This window comes from Aquarana catesbeiana, linkage group LG03 (assembly GCF_042186555.1).
Source record: "Aquarana catesbeiana isolate 2022-GZ linkage group LG03, ASM4218655v1, whole genome shotgun sequence".
NCBI lineage: Eukaryota > Metazoa > Chordata > Amphibia > Anura > Ranidae > Aquarana > Aquarana catesbeiana.
Genome location: NC_133326.1, coordinates 718,061,133 through 718,081,924, shown reverse-complemented (window position 1 = coordinate 718,081,924; position 20,792 = coordinate 718,061,133). Strand labels below are relative to the sequence as shown.

The 20,792-nt window shown below is 44.2% G+C and overlaps 1 protein-coding gene across 2 annotated transcripts in view; it reads right to left on the bottom strand.

Moving 5' to 3' along the window:
* LOC141133707 (C-type lectin domain family 10 member A-like) overlaps positions 1 to 20,792 on the bottom strand; it is a 119,849-nt gene that overhangs the window by 64,328 nt on the left and 34,729 nt on the right. For both annotated transcript variants that reach the window (XM_073623205.1, XM_073623204.1), the window contains exons 2-3: positions 9,813 to 9,891; positions 6,476 to 6,586 (exon numbers count right to left, since the gene is read on the bottom strand). In XM_073623205.1, coding sequence (XP_073479306.1) covers positions 6,476 to 6,586; positions 9,813 to 9,861 — 160 coding nt within the window. In that variant the 5' untranslated portion in view covers positions 9,862 to 9,891. The remainder of the gene's footprint in view (positions 1 to 6,475; positions 6,587 to 9,812; positions 9,892 to 20,792) is intronic.

Genomic DNA, 20,792 nt, shown 5'->3' with positions numbered 1-20,792 from the left:
TAAAATTCTCAAAAAACGTAGTCGCGCTCTTGAGCGTCTGTGGCACAAGACCAAGTCTCTCAAAGACTTCAACCAATACAAATCTGCCCTCCAAAAATACTATTCTTTCCTCCACACTGCCAAGCAAACCTATTTTACAACTCTTAATAATACCTTCTCATCCAATCCCCGTAAACTCTTCTCTACCTTCAACTCTCTACTTTGTCCTCCACCGCCTCCCCCCACTGATTTACTCACTGCCCAGGAAATCGCTAATCACTTCAAAAACAAGATTGATACAATCCGTGATGAAATCTCCACTCTACAGGTATCTCCCCCAGCTAAGACCCCATGTCAACAGATACAACTGACACTACCTCTTTTCAAATCTACTACTCCAGACGAAGTTGCTAAACTCCTTTCTATCGCCCACCTAACTACCTGTCCCCTGGACCCTGTTCCCTCTCAAATGCTACGGTCACCCTCTGACCCCATCCTACACTCTCTAACCCACATCTTCAATCTCTCCCTCACCTCTGGCGTCTTCCCCGATGCTCTAAAACATGCACTGGTCACTCCCATACTCAAAAAACCATCCTTGGACCCTACCAATCTTAACAACCTACGCCCTATCTCCCTGCTCCCCTTTTCCTCTAAACTCCTTGAACGCCTGGTTTACAACCAACTGAGTGACCACCTCATTAAAAACAACCTTCTTGATCCCCTTCAATCTGGATTTCTCCCTCAACACTCCACAGAAACTGCTCTTTTAAAACTCACAAATGACCTACTAACTGCAAAAACCAACGGACACTATTCTGTACTCCTACTTCTGGATCTTTCAGCTGCCTTTGACACGGTTGACCACCCCCTCCTCCTCAAAAAACTTCACTCCATCGGTCTCCGTGACTGTGCTCTTCAGTGGCTCTCATCCTACCTATCCCAACGCACCTTCAGTGTCACTTACAATTCTACTTCCTCCACTCCTCTTCCCTTCTCTGTCGGGGTCCCCCAAGGTTCTGTTCTTGGACCTCTTTTATTTTCAATCTACACCTCTTCCCTGGGTCAGCTGATAGCCTCTCATGGCTTTCAATATCATTTCTATGCTGATGACACACAAATCTATCTCTCCACCCCTCAACTCACTCCATCAGTCTCCTCACGCATCACTAACTTACTAACCGACATATCTGTATGGATGTCACACCACTTCCTCAAACTCAACTTGTCCAAAACCGAGCTTATAATATTTCCTCCCCCACGTGCCTCTTCCCCTGACTTCTCTGTGAAGAGCAATGGCAAAACCATCCACCCGTCCCCACATGTCAGGGTGCTAGGTGTTATCCTAGATTCTGAACTCTCCTTTCAGCCCCACATCCAATCACTTTCCAAAGCTTGCTGCCTCAACCTCCGCAACATCTCTAAACTACGTCCCTTTCTAACCAGTGAAACTACAAAGCTCCTGATTCACTCCCTGGTTATCTCTCGCCTTGACTACTGCAACTCACTCCTCATTGGCTTACCTTTAAATAGACTATCCCCCCTTCAGTCCATCATGAATGCTGCTGCCAGACTCATCCACCTTACAAACCGCTCAGTGTCTGCTACCCCTCTCTGCCAATCCCTCCATTGGCTACCACTCGCCCAACGAATTAAATTCAAAATACTAACAATAAGTTACAAAGCCATCCACAACTGTGCCCCCAGCTACATCACTAACCTAGTCTCAAAATACCAACCTAAACGCCCTCTCCGTTCCTCCCAAGATCTCCTGCTCTCTAGCTCCCTCATCACCTCCTCCCATATCCGCCTCCAGGACTTCTCCCGAGCCTCACCCATCCTCTGGAATTCCCTACCCCAATCTGTCAGACTGTCTCCAAATTTATCCACTTTTAGGCGATCCCTGAAGACTTTCCTCTTCAGAGAAGCCTATCCTGCCTCCATCTAACAACTGCACTATTCTCTCCATTAGCTCATCCCCCACAGCTATTACCCTTTTGTATAACTTGACCCTCCCTCCTAGATTGTAAGCTCTAACGAGCAGGGCCCTCTGATTCCTCCTGTATTGAATTGTATTGTACTTGTACTGTCTGCCCTAATGTTGTTGGAAAGCGCTGCGTAAACTGTCGGCGCTATATAAATCCTGTATAATAATAATAATAATAATAATAATAATCATTGGTGATCAGTGCAGGCCCATCAGTGCTGTCTATCAGTGCCACCCATCACTGCCCATTAGTGCTGCCCATCAGTGCCCATGGGCACTCAGTGCCACCTATAAGTCTCCATCAGTGCCACTTATCAGTACAGCCTCATCAGTCACCATCAGTACAGCCTCATCAGTGACCATCAGTGGGGAACCCCTCATAATGAGCACAGCAGATGTTCAGACTTGGGAACGAAGCACAAGGATGGTGGGAACCCCTCATAATGTGAAGGGCAACTTGAAGTTTCTTTCCATGAGTGATCGGGGCTGCCCGAGAGTGGAGTGTGGAGGAGTGGTGGAGTCCATGGATCACTTTCTACTTCAATGCCCTTTTAATATAGAGGTGTAAAAGAGGGTTGGGAGGGCTCTGAGTATACCCTTCCTCCCCCATATGAGTTATGCAGAGTGGGTGTATGGGGCATTCCAGACTCGTTGGGATTATGATTTGGAAACACTTTTTTTAGTTAGTCTAGTAGTCCGTTATTTCATGTGGAGTGCACGGTGTCAGGTATCCTTACGGAGTAAAATCCTCCCTGTCGAGGTGGTGGTGCAGGACATTCTGGGTGAGGTTGGGAAGATTCAGGGTCTTGAGAAAGGCAGGTGGCAGCAGGAGGCCTGGATAAGGGCGTGGAGGAATATCAGGACTCTGTAGCTGCTGATTGTTGATCTCGGGGTGTGCGGCTTTTCTTTGTATTCTTGATTCACTCCCCTACATTTTCAGATGAAATATATTTTTGATAAAAGGCTCCATGCATGGTGACGGTGATGTTCCCTAGTCTGGCTCTCCCGTAGGGATTGTGTTGTGCGCAATGTGGTTTGTACCATTTATTATGTTCTTGTTTTGTATTATCATATTCAATTATTTTGTAAATATGTTTTATTTATTTATTATGGTTTTATTGTATATAAGTTGTTGTTTGTAAGATTTTTCAATAAACAAAATTAACCCCTCATAATGGGCACAGCAGGTGTACAGACCTGGGAACTCAGCACAGGGATGGTGGGAACCCCTCATAATGGGCACATCAGGTGTACAGACCCAGGAACTCAGCACGGGGATGGTGGGAACCCCTAATAATGGGCACAACAGGTGTAGAGACCCAGGAACTCAGCACGGGGATGGTGGGAACCTCTCATAATGGGCACAGCAGGTGTACAGACCCGGGAACTCAGCACATGGATGGTGAGAACCCCTCATAATGGGCACATCAGGTGTACAGACTCAGGAACTCAGCACGGGGATGGTGGGAACCCCTAATAATGGGCACAACAGGTGTAGAGACCCCTGGATAGGAGGGGGCAGCATTTACTTGAACTTATTGGCTGTATTTTCTTCCTGCTGGTGGAAGGGAGAGGAGGGGAAGACCCCTTTAAGATGCTGCAAGTGAAGGAAAATACAGCCCAGTTCTAGTAAATGCTGCATTAATATCAGAAGTAACCAGGAGAATACATAGGGACTAGTGGGCAGCAGCCTGACTTGTAGGCAGTGTTTTCCATGGGTGGTCACCAGCAGAAAAAAGAAACATAAAGAGAGCCCACAACACTGAGCACCTTGTACAGCATTAATATCAGCCCCAGTAACAGTTAATAACAGTATGTTGTGTACCAGGACTGAGCACTCGCCTACATCCTCTGCTTCCAATCTGCCATGCTGTGACCTGTGCATTGTGACTTGGGGAGGGGGACATTCCAGGGAGCTCGGGGTTATCAGGAGGAAGAGCCGAGTTGAATGCTGGTCATCCCAAAGGAACTTTTTACTGTCCTATAATGGGGGCGGCTGAGTACAAAGCGCAGTTTGCAGAGCAGTCAGTGTTATGTATAGGGCGGCATTTACAAGCATCAGTCGGCTGTATTTTCCTCCTCTGATGTCTCCCTATACACGGGATGTGCAGCTCCCCAGCTAGGACTTTATCAGTGTGTGTGTCAGTGCCCAGGACCAGTGTCGGGAGCTGGTGAAGACACTGCCAGGCCAGGCTGCTCTGTGTATTGTTGGTAGGAGGGGAGCGCAGATCTCTCCCATACAGTGCGGAGCGGCTCTATCAAAAATCTTCCGCTTTCCCCAGTGACTGAGCCGCGCCGTCTCCGCACTCCTCCTACCTTCTCGTGTTTGTCAATCCTCTCAGACCCGGCTCTACACACAAGGCTGTGTCATCTCCTCACCAGAGAGCTGTGTACACAGCAGCTAAAGTTGCGCCCTAGGTGGCAGTGCGCCCTAGGCGTGTTTAAAAGAAGGCCTCTCGCGCTACTTCAAAGCAGTAAACTAAACCAATAAACAGCACAAATAAAAGTGCAGCAAAATCTATAAGTGTATCACATAACACTAAACAATTAAAGTGAGTAAAGTGATTTCGCGCAGATTGTGATGAAATATTCTACATAAATCATCCCAAATGGGATATATATATATATATATATATATACAAAAAAAAATTAATAAATAAAAAATGAGTAAGCGTGTATTATAACGTCTATCTGAAGTGGCAGTGTATAATATGCAAAATGACATGTATAGATCATATATTCTCAATCATGCCGTGTATATTCAAATATGTCCTTATATATACTCATGTGAAATTGGGTGTGTACCACCTTGTGTAAAGGAAAAAGCAAAAAGTGGAAAAAAGTGAAAAAACAAATAAATAAAAATACAATAAAAATAAAACTTCAAATCTTAATAAAATAATATAATAATCTAAATATCAATGAAAGTCCAAAAACTCCTAAAGTGAATAGGAAGTGGTAAAATTCTGTCACTGTTCGTATTGATGGAGATGGTTATCTATACATGATCCTGCTGTAGCTTCTTCAATAATTTAGTCTCCCAGAACTTTTACCTCAATGCTATATAGATAGCAGGCAATCACCATCTGGGATATCCACTGTCCTCCCTGGATAGTAGATGTGGTCTCTCTGGGTAGTGGATGTAGTAATTCTCCTCCTAAGGGTGCAGAGGTGTGTTCCCAGATCACAGTTGTATAGAGGGGTGCCTCAGTGTGAGATAGGGGACAAGGAGGAAAGAAGCCTCGAATAGTGTAATATGTCTGGGCTAAAAACGTTTTTATCTAAGCATGATATAGTGGACTCTTACACAAATATATTAAAAATAACACAGGGAACAAATTTGCTGTTGTTCCTTGCCTTCTCACCTTACTTCCGGTCGCGGCTATCCCGGCCATTCCCTACGCGTTACGTTACACCCCTCGCAACTTAATCTGGGGAACCTAGTCCGCCTAGTGGTAGCACCGTTCCTGTGTACACTTGCTACGTTACATTGTAGCAAAGTGTAATTTCTTCAGTGTTGTCACATGAAAAGATAGAATAAAATATTTACAAAAATGTGAGGGGTGTACTCACTTTTGTGAGATACTGTATAACTCGTCAAACAGTCAAAGGGGGGTATAGGTGAAGGAAAAGAAGGGGATAGAATGGGGGAGAGGAACCCAGCAGGCGTATACATGGTGAATTCCTGACTTCAGGTATCCTGAGCCTTGGGGAGGTAACGTAGCCCCCAGAATTGGGGATTTGAGTGCATCGGATCGCCCTTATGGAGGATAAACAATATCACACAACAGGTAGTTGTATGAGATTGGACCTGCTCCCTATGCAGAAATCCTGTTAAGGAAAGGGTCAGATGATGAGTGATGAAGCCATATGTACCATCATTTCATGCACTTATCCCAGGTGTCCCCCCATCTTTGCATGTAGCTCCTCCATGAGCATGGTGTCATTGATGATGTCTATCCATCTGCTGATGGTGGGGGGGTGACTTCTGTTTTCTAATGCTGCGTTATGACATGGCGGGCTGCAGATAGAAAGAATCTGAGAAGACATTTTTTATGGGAATTAATTTGGCTTGGTAGGATGGATAGGAGGGCCACCTTAGGAGAGGGAACAAGAGGGGGAACAAGAGAGACATTGTACATGTCAAAAACCTGGTTCCAGAAAGGGCGAACTCGGTTGCATTCCCACCACACATGGAGGTAGGAGCCTTTTCCTCTGTGACAGCGCCATCAAACGTCCGAAGTATTGGGGGTACATTTTGTGTACCGTGACTAGATCCCTGTGCCACCGAGATAGAAGTTTGTAATTCTTTTCTCTTGTGTGAACCCAGAGATAGAAGACTTGTGTGTGAGTGTGAATGAGGTGGGCCATCCTTCCCACTTTGTTTTTTAATCAGCCTGGCTATCGAACCACTGATCTGGAATCGCCAAAGACACTAAAAATATCACAAGTGTAACATTTTACAATAACTAAGTCAACATAAATGATAATTATAATAGAGATACTCACAGTAGATGAAGAGGAGACTGGTGAGGATGACCACAATAAGGAGAGCCACTATGAGGAGGATCCATAGGGTCAGTATCAGCCGGTGATTTCTACTCCTATCAGCTGGAATCTCTACAGACAGAGAGGATAGTGAATAATCCGGTGTGTATCAGCCAGTATAACAACCCTACAGAATTCTTATCTCATGTAAAGACATATTATATTCACCTTGGATCATCTGTGTGCTTCACCAAATCTCTTCTATTGGGTGCCTATGACATTGATGTGATAATCTGCTGTATCGTACATCTTCCACTAGAATTCACTATTAGACCGTATAGTAACCTACTCTTATCTACTATAACTGTATACACACACTATATCACCAAAAGTATTGGGACGCCTGCCTTTAAACGCGCATGAGCTTTAATGGCAGCATCCCAGTCTGAGTTGGCCCACCCTTTGCAGCTATAACCGCTTCAACTCTTCTGGGAAGACCGTCCACAAGGTTTAGGAGTGTGTCTATGGGAATGTTTGATCATTCTTCCAGAAGAGCATTTGTGAGGTCAAGCACTGATGTTGGATGAGGCTCGCAGTCTCCACTTAATTTCATCCCAAAGGTGTTCTATCGGGTTGAGGTCAGGCCAGTCAAACTCCAAACTCACTATTTCACGACTTTATGGACCTTGCTTTGTGCACTGGTCCAAATCATTTGGTGGAGGGGGGATTATGATGTGGGGTTGTTTTTCAGGGGTTGGGTATGGCCCCTTAGTTCCAGTGAAGGGAACACTTAAGGCATCAGCATACCAAGACATTTTGGACAATTTCATGCTCCCAACATTGTGGGAACAGTTTGGGGATGGCCCCTTCCTGTTCCAACATTACTGCGCACCAGTGCACAAAGCAAAGTCCATAAAGACATGGATGAGCGAGTTTGGGGTGGAGGAACTTGACTGGCCTGCACAGAGTCCTGACCTCAACCGGATAGAACACCTTTGGGATGAATTAGAGCAGAGACTGTGAACCAGGCCTCCTCGACCAACGTCAGTGCCTGACCTCACAAATGTGCTTCTGGAAGAATGGTCAAACATTCCCATAGACACACTCCTAAACCTTGTGGACAGCCTTCCCAGAAGAGTTGAATCTGTTATAGCAGCAAAAGGGTGGGCCAACTCAATATTGAACCCTACAGACTAAGACCGGGATGTCATTAACGTTCATAAGCGTGTAAAGGCAGGCGTCCCAATACTTTTGGTAATATAGTGTGTCGATATTGCATCCTATTAAATCATATATTTCATTAACTTATATCAAATATATTGTAATTATGTGTGAAACATATACTGAAGCATGACAACCAATGAGATGCTGGCTGTTATTACCTCTATACAGATATAATAAGAGGTGATATCTGATTGGTTGATCTGGTTTATAGAGCCAGTATAGCAGTATTAGTAGACATACAGTATGTCCTATAAATGGAGACTCGGGTCTTCAGCTGTCTATAATGTGTAGCACCCTCTAGTGTGCTAGAAATGTAAATAGTTTTTTTGTAGTGTAGGTAAATTGTTTGGCTTGCCAGGCAGCCAAGCCTGGACTGAATCTGGGTCAGTGTGAGTGATCCAGGGAGGCTGGATGACTTATCGGGCACCGCCTCTCGTACCTCCCCCTACTTGCTGTAACCTTGGAGAAGATTCGAGAAGAATGGGACGGAGGTTAGGAGGAGCTGCCTGAAGTATTAAGGAGGGCCCAAGCCAATCCCCAGCAAAATGGGCTGGCTGGGGGTTGGCCCCTCTTAAACACTCAGGGTCAGGCTGACAGGGGCAGTGTGCAGTCAGGTGGAAGATGGAGATGGAGTGCTGAGGAGGCCATCTGTGGCCCTTGAGGATAGTCCTCTAGTCTGGGCGGTGTGACCTCGGGCCTTTGGCTGGGGTGTTGGAGGGATCCTCTGAAGACACACAGAGGAGTCCTGTCCAGAGACACAGGATTAGGAGTGAGGACCTCCAGGGGCCAGGTAGCACATCGGAGAGATCTCCAGGGAGAAGACAGATGGGTGGCTGCTGAGTGAGGCAGTGGAGGAGGACTGTGGGAAGTAGCCATGGGGGATAGTGAAAGGGGCAGCTGCAGCCTGGTGGGGTGGCAGTGCCAGAAGAGGTGGTGCTGGGATCAGCAGCCATAGGAAGGATAGTTGGACACTGGGACTTTTTCTCTGCACACCAAAGGGGCCAGCTGGCAGCTGTCCCTGCTTGCGAAGGGCTTTTGCTTAATCTGGCTTAACCACTTGCCGTCTGCCCACTGTCAAGTGACGAAGGGGCGGTGCGGCTCTCGTTCTGGGGCAACATCATATAACGTCATCCCAGAACGGCCGCTCTCGTGCTGGGGCAGCGATTGTGCCAGCAATCAGTGCCCACCAGTACCCACCAGTGCCAGCAATCAGTGTCCACCAGTGCCCACAAGTGCCACCAATCAGTGACCATTAGTGATGCCAGACAGTGCTGATTATTAGTGCTGCCCATCAATGCCCATCACTACTGCCCATCAGTGCCACCCATCAATGCCCATCAGTGCCGCCTATCCGTGGCGCCTATCAGTGCCCACCAGTGCCACCTATCAGTGCTTATCAGTGCCACATGTTTGTGCCTCCTCATCAGTGCCACCTAATCAGTGCCCATCAGTGCAGCCTATCCGTGCCGCCTATTAGTGCCCACCAGTGCCACCTATCAGTGCCCATCAGTGCAGCCTATCCGTGCCGCCTATCAGTGCCCAGCAGTGCCATCTATCAGTGCCACCTATTAGTGCTCATCAGTGCCACATGTTAGAGCCTCCTCATCAGTGCCCATCAGTGAAGGAGAAAAAATTTTTTATTTACAAAATTTAGTGACAGAAACTAAGAAAAACTTTTTTTTTCAAAATTTTTGGTTCTTTTTTTTTATTAAAAAAATTAGAAAACTGAGCAGTGATTAAATACCACCAAAAGAAAGCTCTATTTGTGTGAGGAAAATGATAAAAATGTCATATGGGTACAGTGTTGTATGACCGTGCAATTGTCATTCAAAGTGTGAGAGCGCTGAAAGCTGAAAAATGGCCTGGGCAGGAAGGGGGTGTAAGTGTCCGGTATAGAAGAGGTTAATGAGTGCCCAATAATCATCCCATCGCCATCCAAGTTTATTAACCCCTAATGAAAACACAAAAAACAAAAAAAAAAAGCTGCTGGACTGTTTCTTGTCTGAAGCAAGTATGTGGAAGTTTGGTGTGCCTGGTTGTGTGCAGGGTAGGGGGGTCCCTGTTCACCAGTGCCTCCTGGGGGGATGGTCTATAAAATGGATGAAGAGTATACCCCTAAATTATAATAACTTACCTTTGTCGTTTTCTGTATTCTTCATCCTCTGTAATTCATGATCACCCATATTGACTACTTATCGTCCTTACAAGGTCACCTTACAAGAAGAACACAGACCTTCATATAAATACTGGGGGACCCCAAAGGAAAATATCTAGGCAATGTGATCAGATTATAAATGATTACGTTTTCCTGAAAGCAGAGGCACCTGTTTTATGTCACATGATATTTGCACAAATGTTCATAAAATCTCAATTTTTCAAGGAAAAAAAAATACACTAGCTACATTTTAGAGCCCCCAACACAATAAAATCCACATTTTTTGAAAAACCATAAAAGGTGAGGTTGTGCTGAGTAAATAGACACCCAACATGCCAAGCCCTAAAAATTGCACACGACCAACCCCGCCCCCCCCCCCCCCCAGAAATATAAAAAAAAAAAAAAAACGATGATAACCAAAACTGCCTATATGTGCCATACAGCTCATTAGACATGTGCACTGCCGAAAACCTCCTTGTTTTTTTTTCCAGATCGTTCATGATGATCTATGTGCGTTATTTCGGAAAAAAAATGAATTTGTTACGTTCCATTCGTATAGATGCGGTATTCGTTATTTTGAATATGAGGCAAAAAGGAAGTTCTGGACAGCCGCACTCCGGAATATAGCCTTTATTAGTAAAAAGTCCAACAGATACAAGCCGCAGCAAAAAAATGGGACAAACGAGCCGACGCGTTTCACACTTAGTACAGTGCTTAGTCATAGCTCAATTCTGAATATTCGTAACTTCGGATACATTCGTCTTCGTTGCGTTCACCAACAGCCAAATTTGAAAGGAAATGGCAAGACCTATAATTTAATAGTTTGTAGCTATTATTATAGTTTTTAATAAAAACTATAATAATAGTTATAAACTACCCTGTTTCCCCGAAAATAAGACCTAGCGTGATTGTCGGTGATGGCTGCAATATAAGCCCTACCCCCCAAATAAGCCCTACCCTATTTCCCCGAAAATAAGCCCTACCCTGAAAATAAGACCAACAAGGACTTTAACGAGGGCTTATTTAGGGGGGTAGGGCTTATATTGCAGCCATCACCGACAATCACGCTAGGTCTTATTTTCTGGGAAACAGGGTATTAAATTATAGGTATTGCAATTTCTTTTTATTATTATTATTATTACTAATAAATAATAATAAAAAAAACTTAATAATGGTTAATAAACGTAATAATTTAACTACTTCGCTCACCACACATATACTGCGGCAGGGCAGCCTGGTTGCGTAAAACAATGTACCCGTACGTCGTCCGCACTTCCTGGTTTTGGGGGCCTGCGCCACCGGCGACCCGCTCCTGCTGACACTCTTCATCTAGTCTTAGCATGCCCCACACAGTAAGAAAGCCCCAGTAGGGAACACATTTAACCCCGCTGTTAAACCCTTCCCTGCCAGTGTCATTTATACAGTGACAGTGCTTTTTTTTTTTAGCACTGTATTGGTGTCACTGGTCCCCAAAAAGTGTCACTTAGTGTCCGATTTGTCCGCCACAATGTCGCAGTCTCGCTAAAAATCGCTGATCGCCGCCACTACTAGTAAAAAAAAAATGAAAAGTCCATAAATCTCTCCCGTAGCTTGTGGACGCTATAACTTTTGCGCAAACCAATCAATATACGCTTATTGGGATTTTTTTTTTTTTGTCAAAAATATGTAGCAGAATAGATATTAAGTAATAAATTGCAGCGCTTTACTATGTTCAAACACTAAAAACTACATATGTGCAACTCTCACCATACCAGGGAGGTCCAAAATTAGGAACTCCGGGTGTAGATAAAGTCTAAACAATTGATATTCCACTCAAATGTGCAACCAGAGGCCACAGAAAGTCCAACATTGCATCAAAAAATGAATCTAAATAACGCTGACGTAGAGTCCCTATAAATAAGATGGTTCGAGAAAAAGTTTCCAATCAATAAAGTTCCTCAAAGTTAATGAATAAGCAGGGGACCAAGCTGCTATAAAATCAATAGTAAATGAGTAGAAAAAATCAAGAGGATAATAAGTAACCAATTAGTTGAGTACCGAGAAGGGGCGGACTGACAACCCATGGGGCCCCCGTGCAATAGGAGATTATGGGGCCCCAAGGCAATCAGAGATTATGGGGCCGCATAGTATACACACACACAGTATACAATTACACAGTATACACATACATGTACACACAGTATACACAGTGTCCCTGGTCCATACTGTCTATTGGCTGTCCCTGGTCCATACTGTCTATTGGCTGTCCCTGGTCCATACTGTCTATTGGCTGTCCCTGGTCCATACTGTCTATTGGCTGTCCCTGGTCCATACTGTCTATTGGCTGTCCCTGGTCCATACTGTCTATTGGCTGTCCCTGGTCCATACTGTCCCTGGTTTTACTGAGGCTGGCAACCCTGACGGGGCCATATGGAGAGTGATGGATGAAGGGCGCGTGATCAGTTGCTCACATCAAAAAGTATAAAATTTATTCATATGAAAATAAAAGCCAATAAAGGCAAATAAAAGCAATTAAATAATGCCAATACTACGTATCAATACAAACAGGTAACAAAATATAAAAAACATGGAAATTTAAAGATAAAAATGAGTTAAAAGTATCATGAGCCCGTATTGAGGCGGATGTTTTAGAGTTGGCTGACGCGTTACCTGACCACCCCGGGGTCATTTTCTGGGCAGCGGAACACCATCTCTTTCAGCTTTGCTATAATTTCACAATACTACTTTTCTCAAACCCAAACAGACCCTCACAAGCGCAGGAGTAATCTTTCCTTGTCCACAATTTGCATCAACCCTGACGGGGCCCCCCTAGTGGCCCAGGGCCCTCGGGCAGTGCCCGAGTGGCTCAATGGTCAGTCCGCCCCTGGTACCGAGAATCAGAAGCAAACATCCCAGGTGCCAAATATCATCTAAAAAAAAAAATGTGTCAAACACAATAAAGACATAGTGCAACATATGTGCTACTTATGATATTCTGAAATTGCTCTAACAATATTATGACAAAATAAACAAAGAAAACAATTGATAAAAATAAAATGACGTGCATAAATCCAAACAGTGCAGCATAAATAATAATCTCAAACTAGATGGTAACGAGAAGTGCACCAAAGTGAAACACAGCAATATGTGCAGCATTCAATTTGCAACTACAATATAATCTAGCAAACAGTTCTTCAAACGGGTGTAAAAGGAAAGGATAATAAATGGTTGACAATAAATATATCACATAAATGTTCCATAAACAAGTCCCATATACAAAACAAAGATGATTATATGTAAAAAAATGTGTCAGCGATACTACCGAAATTACTGTACTTATTCAGAGTATTACCAGTTCCTATTCCAGCTTATCACCTAAGAATATTACAAAGGAAAACATCGTCATACATATGGGGTTCCTCCAAACCACGCATACAGCTACATACACTATATCTCCCAAAATTAAACAGAGCCCTAGGTGGCCCTAATTTTGCTTATTACTATAGGGCTGCACACATAGCAAGCCTGGCTAAATATCATGCTTATCAGGAGACCCCGTTATGGGTACATATTGAAGCCACAGAATGCGATCCTATTCCGATATCAAACTTACTATGGATCGCTCCAAAGATCGCATAGACCTAAAGAATCCAATTACTAAACACTACATTTCTCTTTGCAATAGATTCAAAAAGAATAACCATTTACAATCATCTCATAACCCGACGTTGTCATTCTATAAAAATCCTGCTTTCTATCCAGCATGGATATTCCCTAATTCCTTCAAAGAATGGGTATCTAGAGACGTACGGTGTATGTATAAATTAGTACATTCCTCATCATTCATCCCTTTTTCAACCCTTTGTGAGTGATATGGTCTACCGCAGTCTGAATTATTTAGATACTTCCAAATTAATAATTTCTTTGCACCCTTAGTGTCTACCACATCCCCATTAACACATATGACTAGTTTCGAAGAAGCTTGTAAAAAAGATCCGCACGCTAGAGGCACAATCTCTACTATATATTCTCACCTGCTGGTTCATTCCAGTAAAGACAAATTATCCTATGTCCAGAAATGGGAGGAGGACCTTGAGCGTACTTTTGATAATTCAGATTGGAAACAAATATGGTCAACAACAAAAACAGCTTCCCCTAATATATCGGCGGTTGAGGCTAATTATAAAGTTTTAACACGCTGGTATCTAGTACCTACTAGAGTAGCAAAATATGTGTAAAATTATTCAGAGCAATGTTTTCGAGGTTGTTTGGACCCTGGCACATACCTTCATATCTGGTGGTCGTGTCCATTAGCTCAAATATTCTGGAGGGGAATTATTAACATTGCAACTAACCTTATTGGGTAAACAATTCCTTTTGCTCCAGCAATGGCCCTTCTCAACTTAAAACTTGAATTCATAACGCATACCCAATTCAAATTGTTGGTATATCTCTTCACAGCAGCTAAACGGATTTTAGCAAAATCTTGGAAATCACCAACATTAGATATAAATGAAGCAAAAGCTAAAATGAATTACTATATGACTCATGCCAAGATGATAGCTGTAGAATTGGACACGATCCCCAGATTTGAGGTAATATGGCAGCCTTGGATTACATATGCCATGCCAACCCTAGACAAGAGTGTTCTTCTGCCATGGTAGTTGTGATAACAAGACATAGGCTATATTTCAGCCCTAGTTGTTGTGGTAACTTTCGGCCTGACCTTGCGGATTCTTTCCCTTAACCTTCTTCTCTTCTCTGGACAAGAGTGTTCTACTGCCATGGTAGTTGTGATAACAAGACATAGGCTATATTTCAGCCCTAGATGTTGTGGTAACTTTCGGCCTGACCTTGCGGATTCTTTCCCTTAACCTTCTTCTCTTCTCTGGACAAGAGTGTTCTACTGCCATGGTAGTTGTGATAACAAGACATAGGCTATATTTCAGCCCTAGATGTTGTGGTAACTTTCGGCCTGACCTTGCGGATTCTTTCCCTTAACCTTCTTCTCTTCTCTGGACAAGAGTGTTCTACTGCCATGGTAGTTGTGATAACAAGATATAGGCTATATTTCAGCCCTAGTTATTGTGGTAACTTTCGCCCTGACCTTGCGGATTCTTTCCCTTAACCTTCTTCTCTTCTCCCCTTCCTACTATACTTTCTTTCCTTTCTTTTCCTTATACTATATTATTCTATGATATTGAAGCTCTAATTGATATTTAAATAATAATCTCAATTACTGTCTAGAAATAGAAATAAAACAAGGCAAACGATGTAGCACAACTTACATAACTCCTTTAACCACTTCCCGACCGCCGCACGACTATATACGTCCTAAGTTTGAACGGGGATATCGTTGTTATGGCAGCAGCTAGCTGCCATAACCCCGGTATCCCCGTTTTCGTGCGGCGGCCGGCTTTCAGATAAAAGTGGTCCCTGCGGCGGATTCGCCGCGAGATCACTTTTATCGGTGGCGGGAGAGGGACCCCCCCCCTCCCGCCGCGATCGCGTCCTCTTCCGTTGTGTGTCAGGAGACAAGTGAGGCCAAGATGGCGCTCACTCGTCTCCAAGATACTGCTGGGCGGAAGCGACGTCAAAACGTCACTTCCGTCCACGCCTCTTAAAGGCATATTTTTTCAAATGTCATTTTTCTAGATGACTTTTTTTTTTATTTTTTTTTTTTTATTGCATTTTAGTGTAAATATGAGATCTGAGGTCTTTTTGACCCCAGATCTCATATTTAAGAGGTCCTGCCATGCTTTTTTCTATTACAAGGGATGTTTACATTCCTTGTAATAGGAATAAAAGTGAAACAATTTTTTTTTTTTTTTAAACAGTGTAAAAATAAATAAAATATTTTAAAATAAATAATAAAAATAAAAAAAAAAAATTTTAAAACCCCCCCTGTCCCGACGAGCTCGCGCGCAGAAGCGAACGCATACGCGAGTAGCGCCCGCATATGAAAACGGTGGTCAAACCACACATGTGAGGTATCACAGCGACCGGTAGAGCGAGAGCAATAATTCTAGCCCTAGACCTCCTCTGTAGCGCAAAATATGCAACCTGTAGAATTTTTTAAACGTCGCCTATGGAGATTTTTGAGGGTAAAAGTTTGACGCCATTCCACGAGCGGGCGCAATTTTCAAGCATGACATGTTGGGTATCAATTTACTTGGCGTAACATTATATTTCACAATATTAAAAAAAATTGGGCTAACTTTACTGTTGTTTTATTTTTTTATTCAAAAAAGTGAATTTTTAAAAAAAAAAGTGCGCTTATAAGACCGCTGCGCAAATACGGTGCAAAAAAAAGTATTGCAATGACCGCCATTGTATTCTCTAGGGTGTTAGAAGAAAAACCATATATAATGTTTGGGGGTTCTAAGTAATTTTCTAGCAGAAAAACCTGTTTTAAACATGTAAACACCAAAAATCCAAAACGAGGCTGGTCCTTAAGTGGTTAATTCTATTCTTTTGAAATGGACAAGGACTCCAAAGTTCTTTTTCTCTCCAATTTCTTTATTTCCTTTCAAAATATATTGTCTTGTGTTATGCCGCGTACACACGGTCGGACTTTTCGTCTACAAAAGTCCAACGGACGCTGACGGACTAAAGCTGGCTGGTAATCCGATCGTGTGTGGGCTTCTCCGGACTTTCAACTGACTTTTTCAGCCTCAAATCCGACGGACTTTAGATTTGAAACATGCTTCAAATCTTTCCGACGGACTCGAGTCCGGTCGAAAAATCCGCTCGTCTGTATGCTAGTCCGACGGACAAAAACCCACGCTAGGGCAGCTATTGGCTACTGGCTATGAACTTCCTTGTTTTAGTCCGGTGTACGTCATCACGTAAGAATTCGACGGACTTTTGTGTGATCGTGTGTAGGCAAGTCTGTTCGTTAGAAAGTCCGCCGCAAGTCCGTTGAAAGTCCGTCGAAAGTCTGTCGGACAGGCTGTCGGACTTTTGTAGCTGAAAAGTCCGACCGTGTGTACGCCCAATTAGAATACATTGTCTTGTTTTACGATATTATTAATGAATTAACTATTCTATAATTGTAAATGAGCTTCCTTACATTGAATGTATGGTGTTATTCAATGTTATCTATACATAATCTTCGTACTCAATAAAACTATTTTGACAAAGAAAAAAATGTGTCAGAATGATTTCTTCCAGGTGTAGCCAATGTTGTGAGAAAATTGTGAAATAAAAGTGAAAATGGTTAGAAATAAATATATCAATCACATAGATTGTCCCATACACAATCAGATCCCCATCGTGACAATTAAATAAAGAAATGTGTCCAAAATAGGTTCCTCCAGGTGTGACCGTTATTGAGAAAAAGTGAAATGGAAGTGATGGTTCCCCCAGCCCCTCACCTCACGGCTGAACGATAACAGCCAAGCCAGCAAAGGATAACCCAGGCAACTCCCGATCTCCCCGATGACGGATCCCCCCTAGGGGTCACCAGACTTCCGCTTCCAGATAACCCAGGCAACTCCCGATCTCCCCGATGACCGATCCCCCCGGGGGTCACCAGACTTCCGCTTCCAGATAACCCAGGCAACTCCCGATCTCCCCAATGACAGATCCCCCGGGGGTCACCAGACTTCCGCTTCCAGATAACCCAGGCAACTCCCGATCTCCCCGATGACGGATCCCCCCGGGGGTCACCAGACTTCCGCTTCCAGATAACCCAGGCAACTCCAGATCTCCCCGATGGCGGATCCCCCCGGGGGTCACCAGACTTCCGCTTCCAGATAACCCAGGCAACTCCCGATCTCCCCGATGACGGATCCCCCCGGGGGTCATCAGACTTCCGCTTCCAGATAACCCAGGCAACTCCCGATCTCCCCGATGACAGATCCCCCCGGGGGTCACCAGACTTCCGCTTCCAGATAACCCAGGCAACTCCCGATCTCCCCGATGACGGATCCCCCCGGGGGTCACCAGACTTCCGCTTCCAGATAACCCAGGCAACTCCCGATCTCCCCGATGACGGATCCCCCCGGGGGTCACCAGACTTCCGCTTCCAGATAACCCAGGCAACTCCCGATCTCCCCGATGACGGATCCCCCCGGGGGTCATCAGACTTCCGCTTCCAGATAACCCAGGCAACTACCGATCTCCCCGATGACAGATCCCCCCGGGGGTCACCAGACTTCCGCTTCCAGATAACCCAGGCAACTCCCGATCTCCCCGATGACGGATCCCTCCGGGGGTCACCCGACTTCCGCTTCCAGATAACCCAGGCAACTCCCGATCTCCCCGATAACAGATCCCCCGGGGGTCACCAGACTTCCGCTTCCAGATAACCCAGGCAACTCCCGATCTCCCCGATGACGGATCCCCCCGGGGGTCACCAGACTTCCGCTTCCAGATAACCCAGGCAACTCCCGATCTCCCCGATGACAGATCCCCCCGGGGGTCACCCGACTTCCGCTTCCAGATAACCCAGGCAACTCCCGATCTCCCCGATGACGGATCCCCCCGGGGGTCACCAGACTTCCGCTTCCAGATAACCCAGGCAACTCCCGATCTCCCCGATGACAGATCCCCCCGGGGGTCACCAGACTTCCGCTTCCAGATAACCCAGGCAACTCCCGATCTCCCTGATGACGGATCCCCCCCGGGGGTCACCCGACTTCCGCTTCCAGATAACCCAGGCATCTCCCAATCTCCCCGATGACGGATCCCCCCCCGGGGGTCACCAGACTTCCGCTTCCAGATAACCCAGGCAACTCCCAATCTCCCCGATGACGGATCCCCCCAGGGGGTCACCAGACTTCCGCTTCCAGATAACCCAGGCAACTCCCGATCTCCCCGATGACGGATCCCCCCAGGGGTCACCAGACTTCCGCTTCCAGATAACCCAGGCAACTCCCAATCTCCCCGATGACGGATCCCCCCAGGGGTCACCAGACTTCCGCTTCCAGATAACCCAGGCAACTCCCAATCTCCCCGATGACGGATCCCCCCGGGGGTCATCAGACTTCCGCTTCCAGATAACTCTGGCAGATTCAGCTCCAAGAACATAAGGAGGGAAGGACTCCATAGTGTGATAAAGTATAACAATCTTTATTAAAAGCCTCTAAACACTTACATACTAAATCTCCACAACCAGCTGAACACCGCTCACCGATCCTGGGCCGTCGGTTCCCCAAACACGAGAGATGTCTTGGAGATGTGGAGATGTCTTTATTGTGTTTGACACATTTTTTTTTAGATGATATTTGGCACCTGGGATGTTTGCTTCTGATTCTCGGTACACAACTAATTGGTTACTTATTATCCTCCTTGATTTTTGCTACTCATTTACTATTGATTTTATAGCAGCTTGGTCCCCTGCTTATTCATTAACTTTGGAGGAACTTTATTGATTGGAAACTTTTTCTCGAACCATCTTATTTATAGGGACTCTACGTCAGCGTTATTTAGATTCATTTTTTTGATGCAATGTTGGTCTTTCTGTGACCTCTGGTTGCACATTTGAGTGGAATATCAATTGTTTAGACTTTATCTACACCCGGAGTTCCTAATTTTGGACCTCCCTGGTATGGTGAGAGTTGCACATATGTAGTTTTTAGCGTTTGAACATAGTAAAGCGCCTCAATTTATTACTTAATATCTTGTCAATTGGTGTGTGAACACTGTTATTTGTGGCAACTACTATTTTTTTTTTATCTCGCCTGTGCTATATTTTTATGATTCTCCAGTAGTTACCTTATTTTAAAAAAAAAATATTTTTTTACATATTTGCTTTGTTTTATTTTTTTGGTGTGCGCACAAGTATCCATTATTCTCCTTATGTAGCAGAATACATATTGGTCTAAACTGATGAAGAAATTCAATTTTTTTTACATATTTTTTTGGATAGGTTTTATAGAACAAGGTAAAAAAAAAAAAATTCAACATTGTCGCTATTTTTTTGTTTATAGCGCAAAAAATAAAAACCACAGAGGTGATCAAATACCACCAAAAGAAATCTCTATTTGTGGGGGAAAAAAAAAAAAAGACATCAATTTTGTTCGGGTACAGCGTCGCACGACCGCGCAATTGTCAGTTAAAGCGACACAGTGCCCGTATCGCAAAAAATGGCCTAGTCATTAAGGGGGGTAAATCCTTCCGGGCCTGAAGTGGTTAATTATAATAGAATGTTCTTTGTTCCTTCAGATTTGACAATTTTCGTTCTGATTTTCAGATTTTCGTTGTTTCTAATTTTCGTTCTCATTTTCGGATTTTCTTTCTTTCACATTTTCGGATTTTCAAAAATTTGTTTTCGGAAAAATTCGTTAAACGGTCTTTCCTTTGGATTTTTCCAAATTAACAAATATGCCGAATTTTAACAAGGAATATGAAAAGAGAAGGATTCCCCTTGGGGTAGGACTTTAATGGCACTTAGATAAGGTAACAAGTCAGAAATAGAAACATAATCAAAATTTACTGAAATACATAGATAAAAACATAGATCATGGAGTGTACATGTCAACCATAATGGATACTGCAAAAAGTTGAAGTAGATGGTAAGTGAAATTGATCCTTCACCCGACGCGTTCACAGGAGACCATCAGGAGAGACACACGTTGAACATCTACAGGTCCAAGTGTCTCCATATACAAAAATATGAAGAGGGACATCATTCTCCTAACCTACCCTGGTGCATACACCCAGGACTCCCTCTATGGGCCTCAGCTGGTCCTCTTTTGTGCCTTTTGTGACCCACAAATAATAAGCCCCTCTTTGACGACTCTTGGGCTTTGTATTTATTTATATCTGTTATACTGGGTCCCTATAGGGCAATGGCGATCTCCTGTGGCTACTGTATTGCCTTTGATGCTGCTTTTAATTTTATGGAGTGCGCTATAAGCATTTGATTGCTTCAACTAGTCTTTGTATCCTATCTACCCCTGAGGAAGGAGTATCTCTTGTAGGCTCCGAAACGCGTCGGGTGAAGGATCGATTTCACTTACCATCTACTTCAAC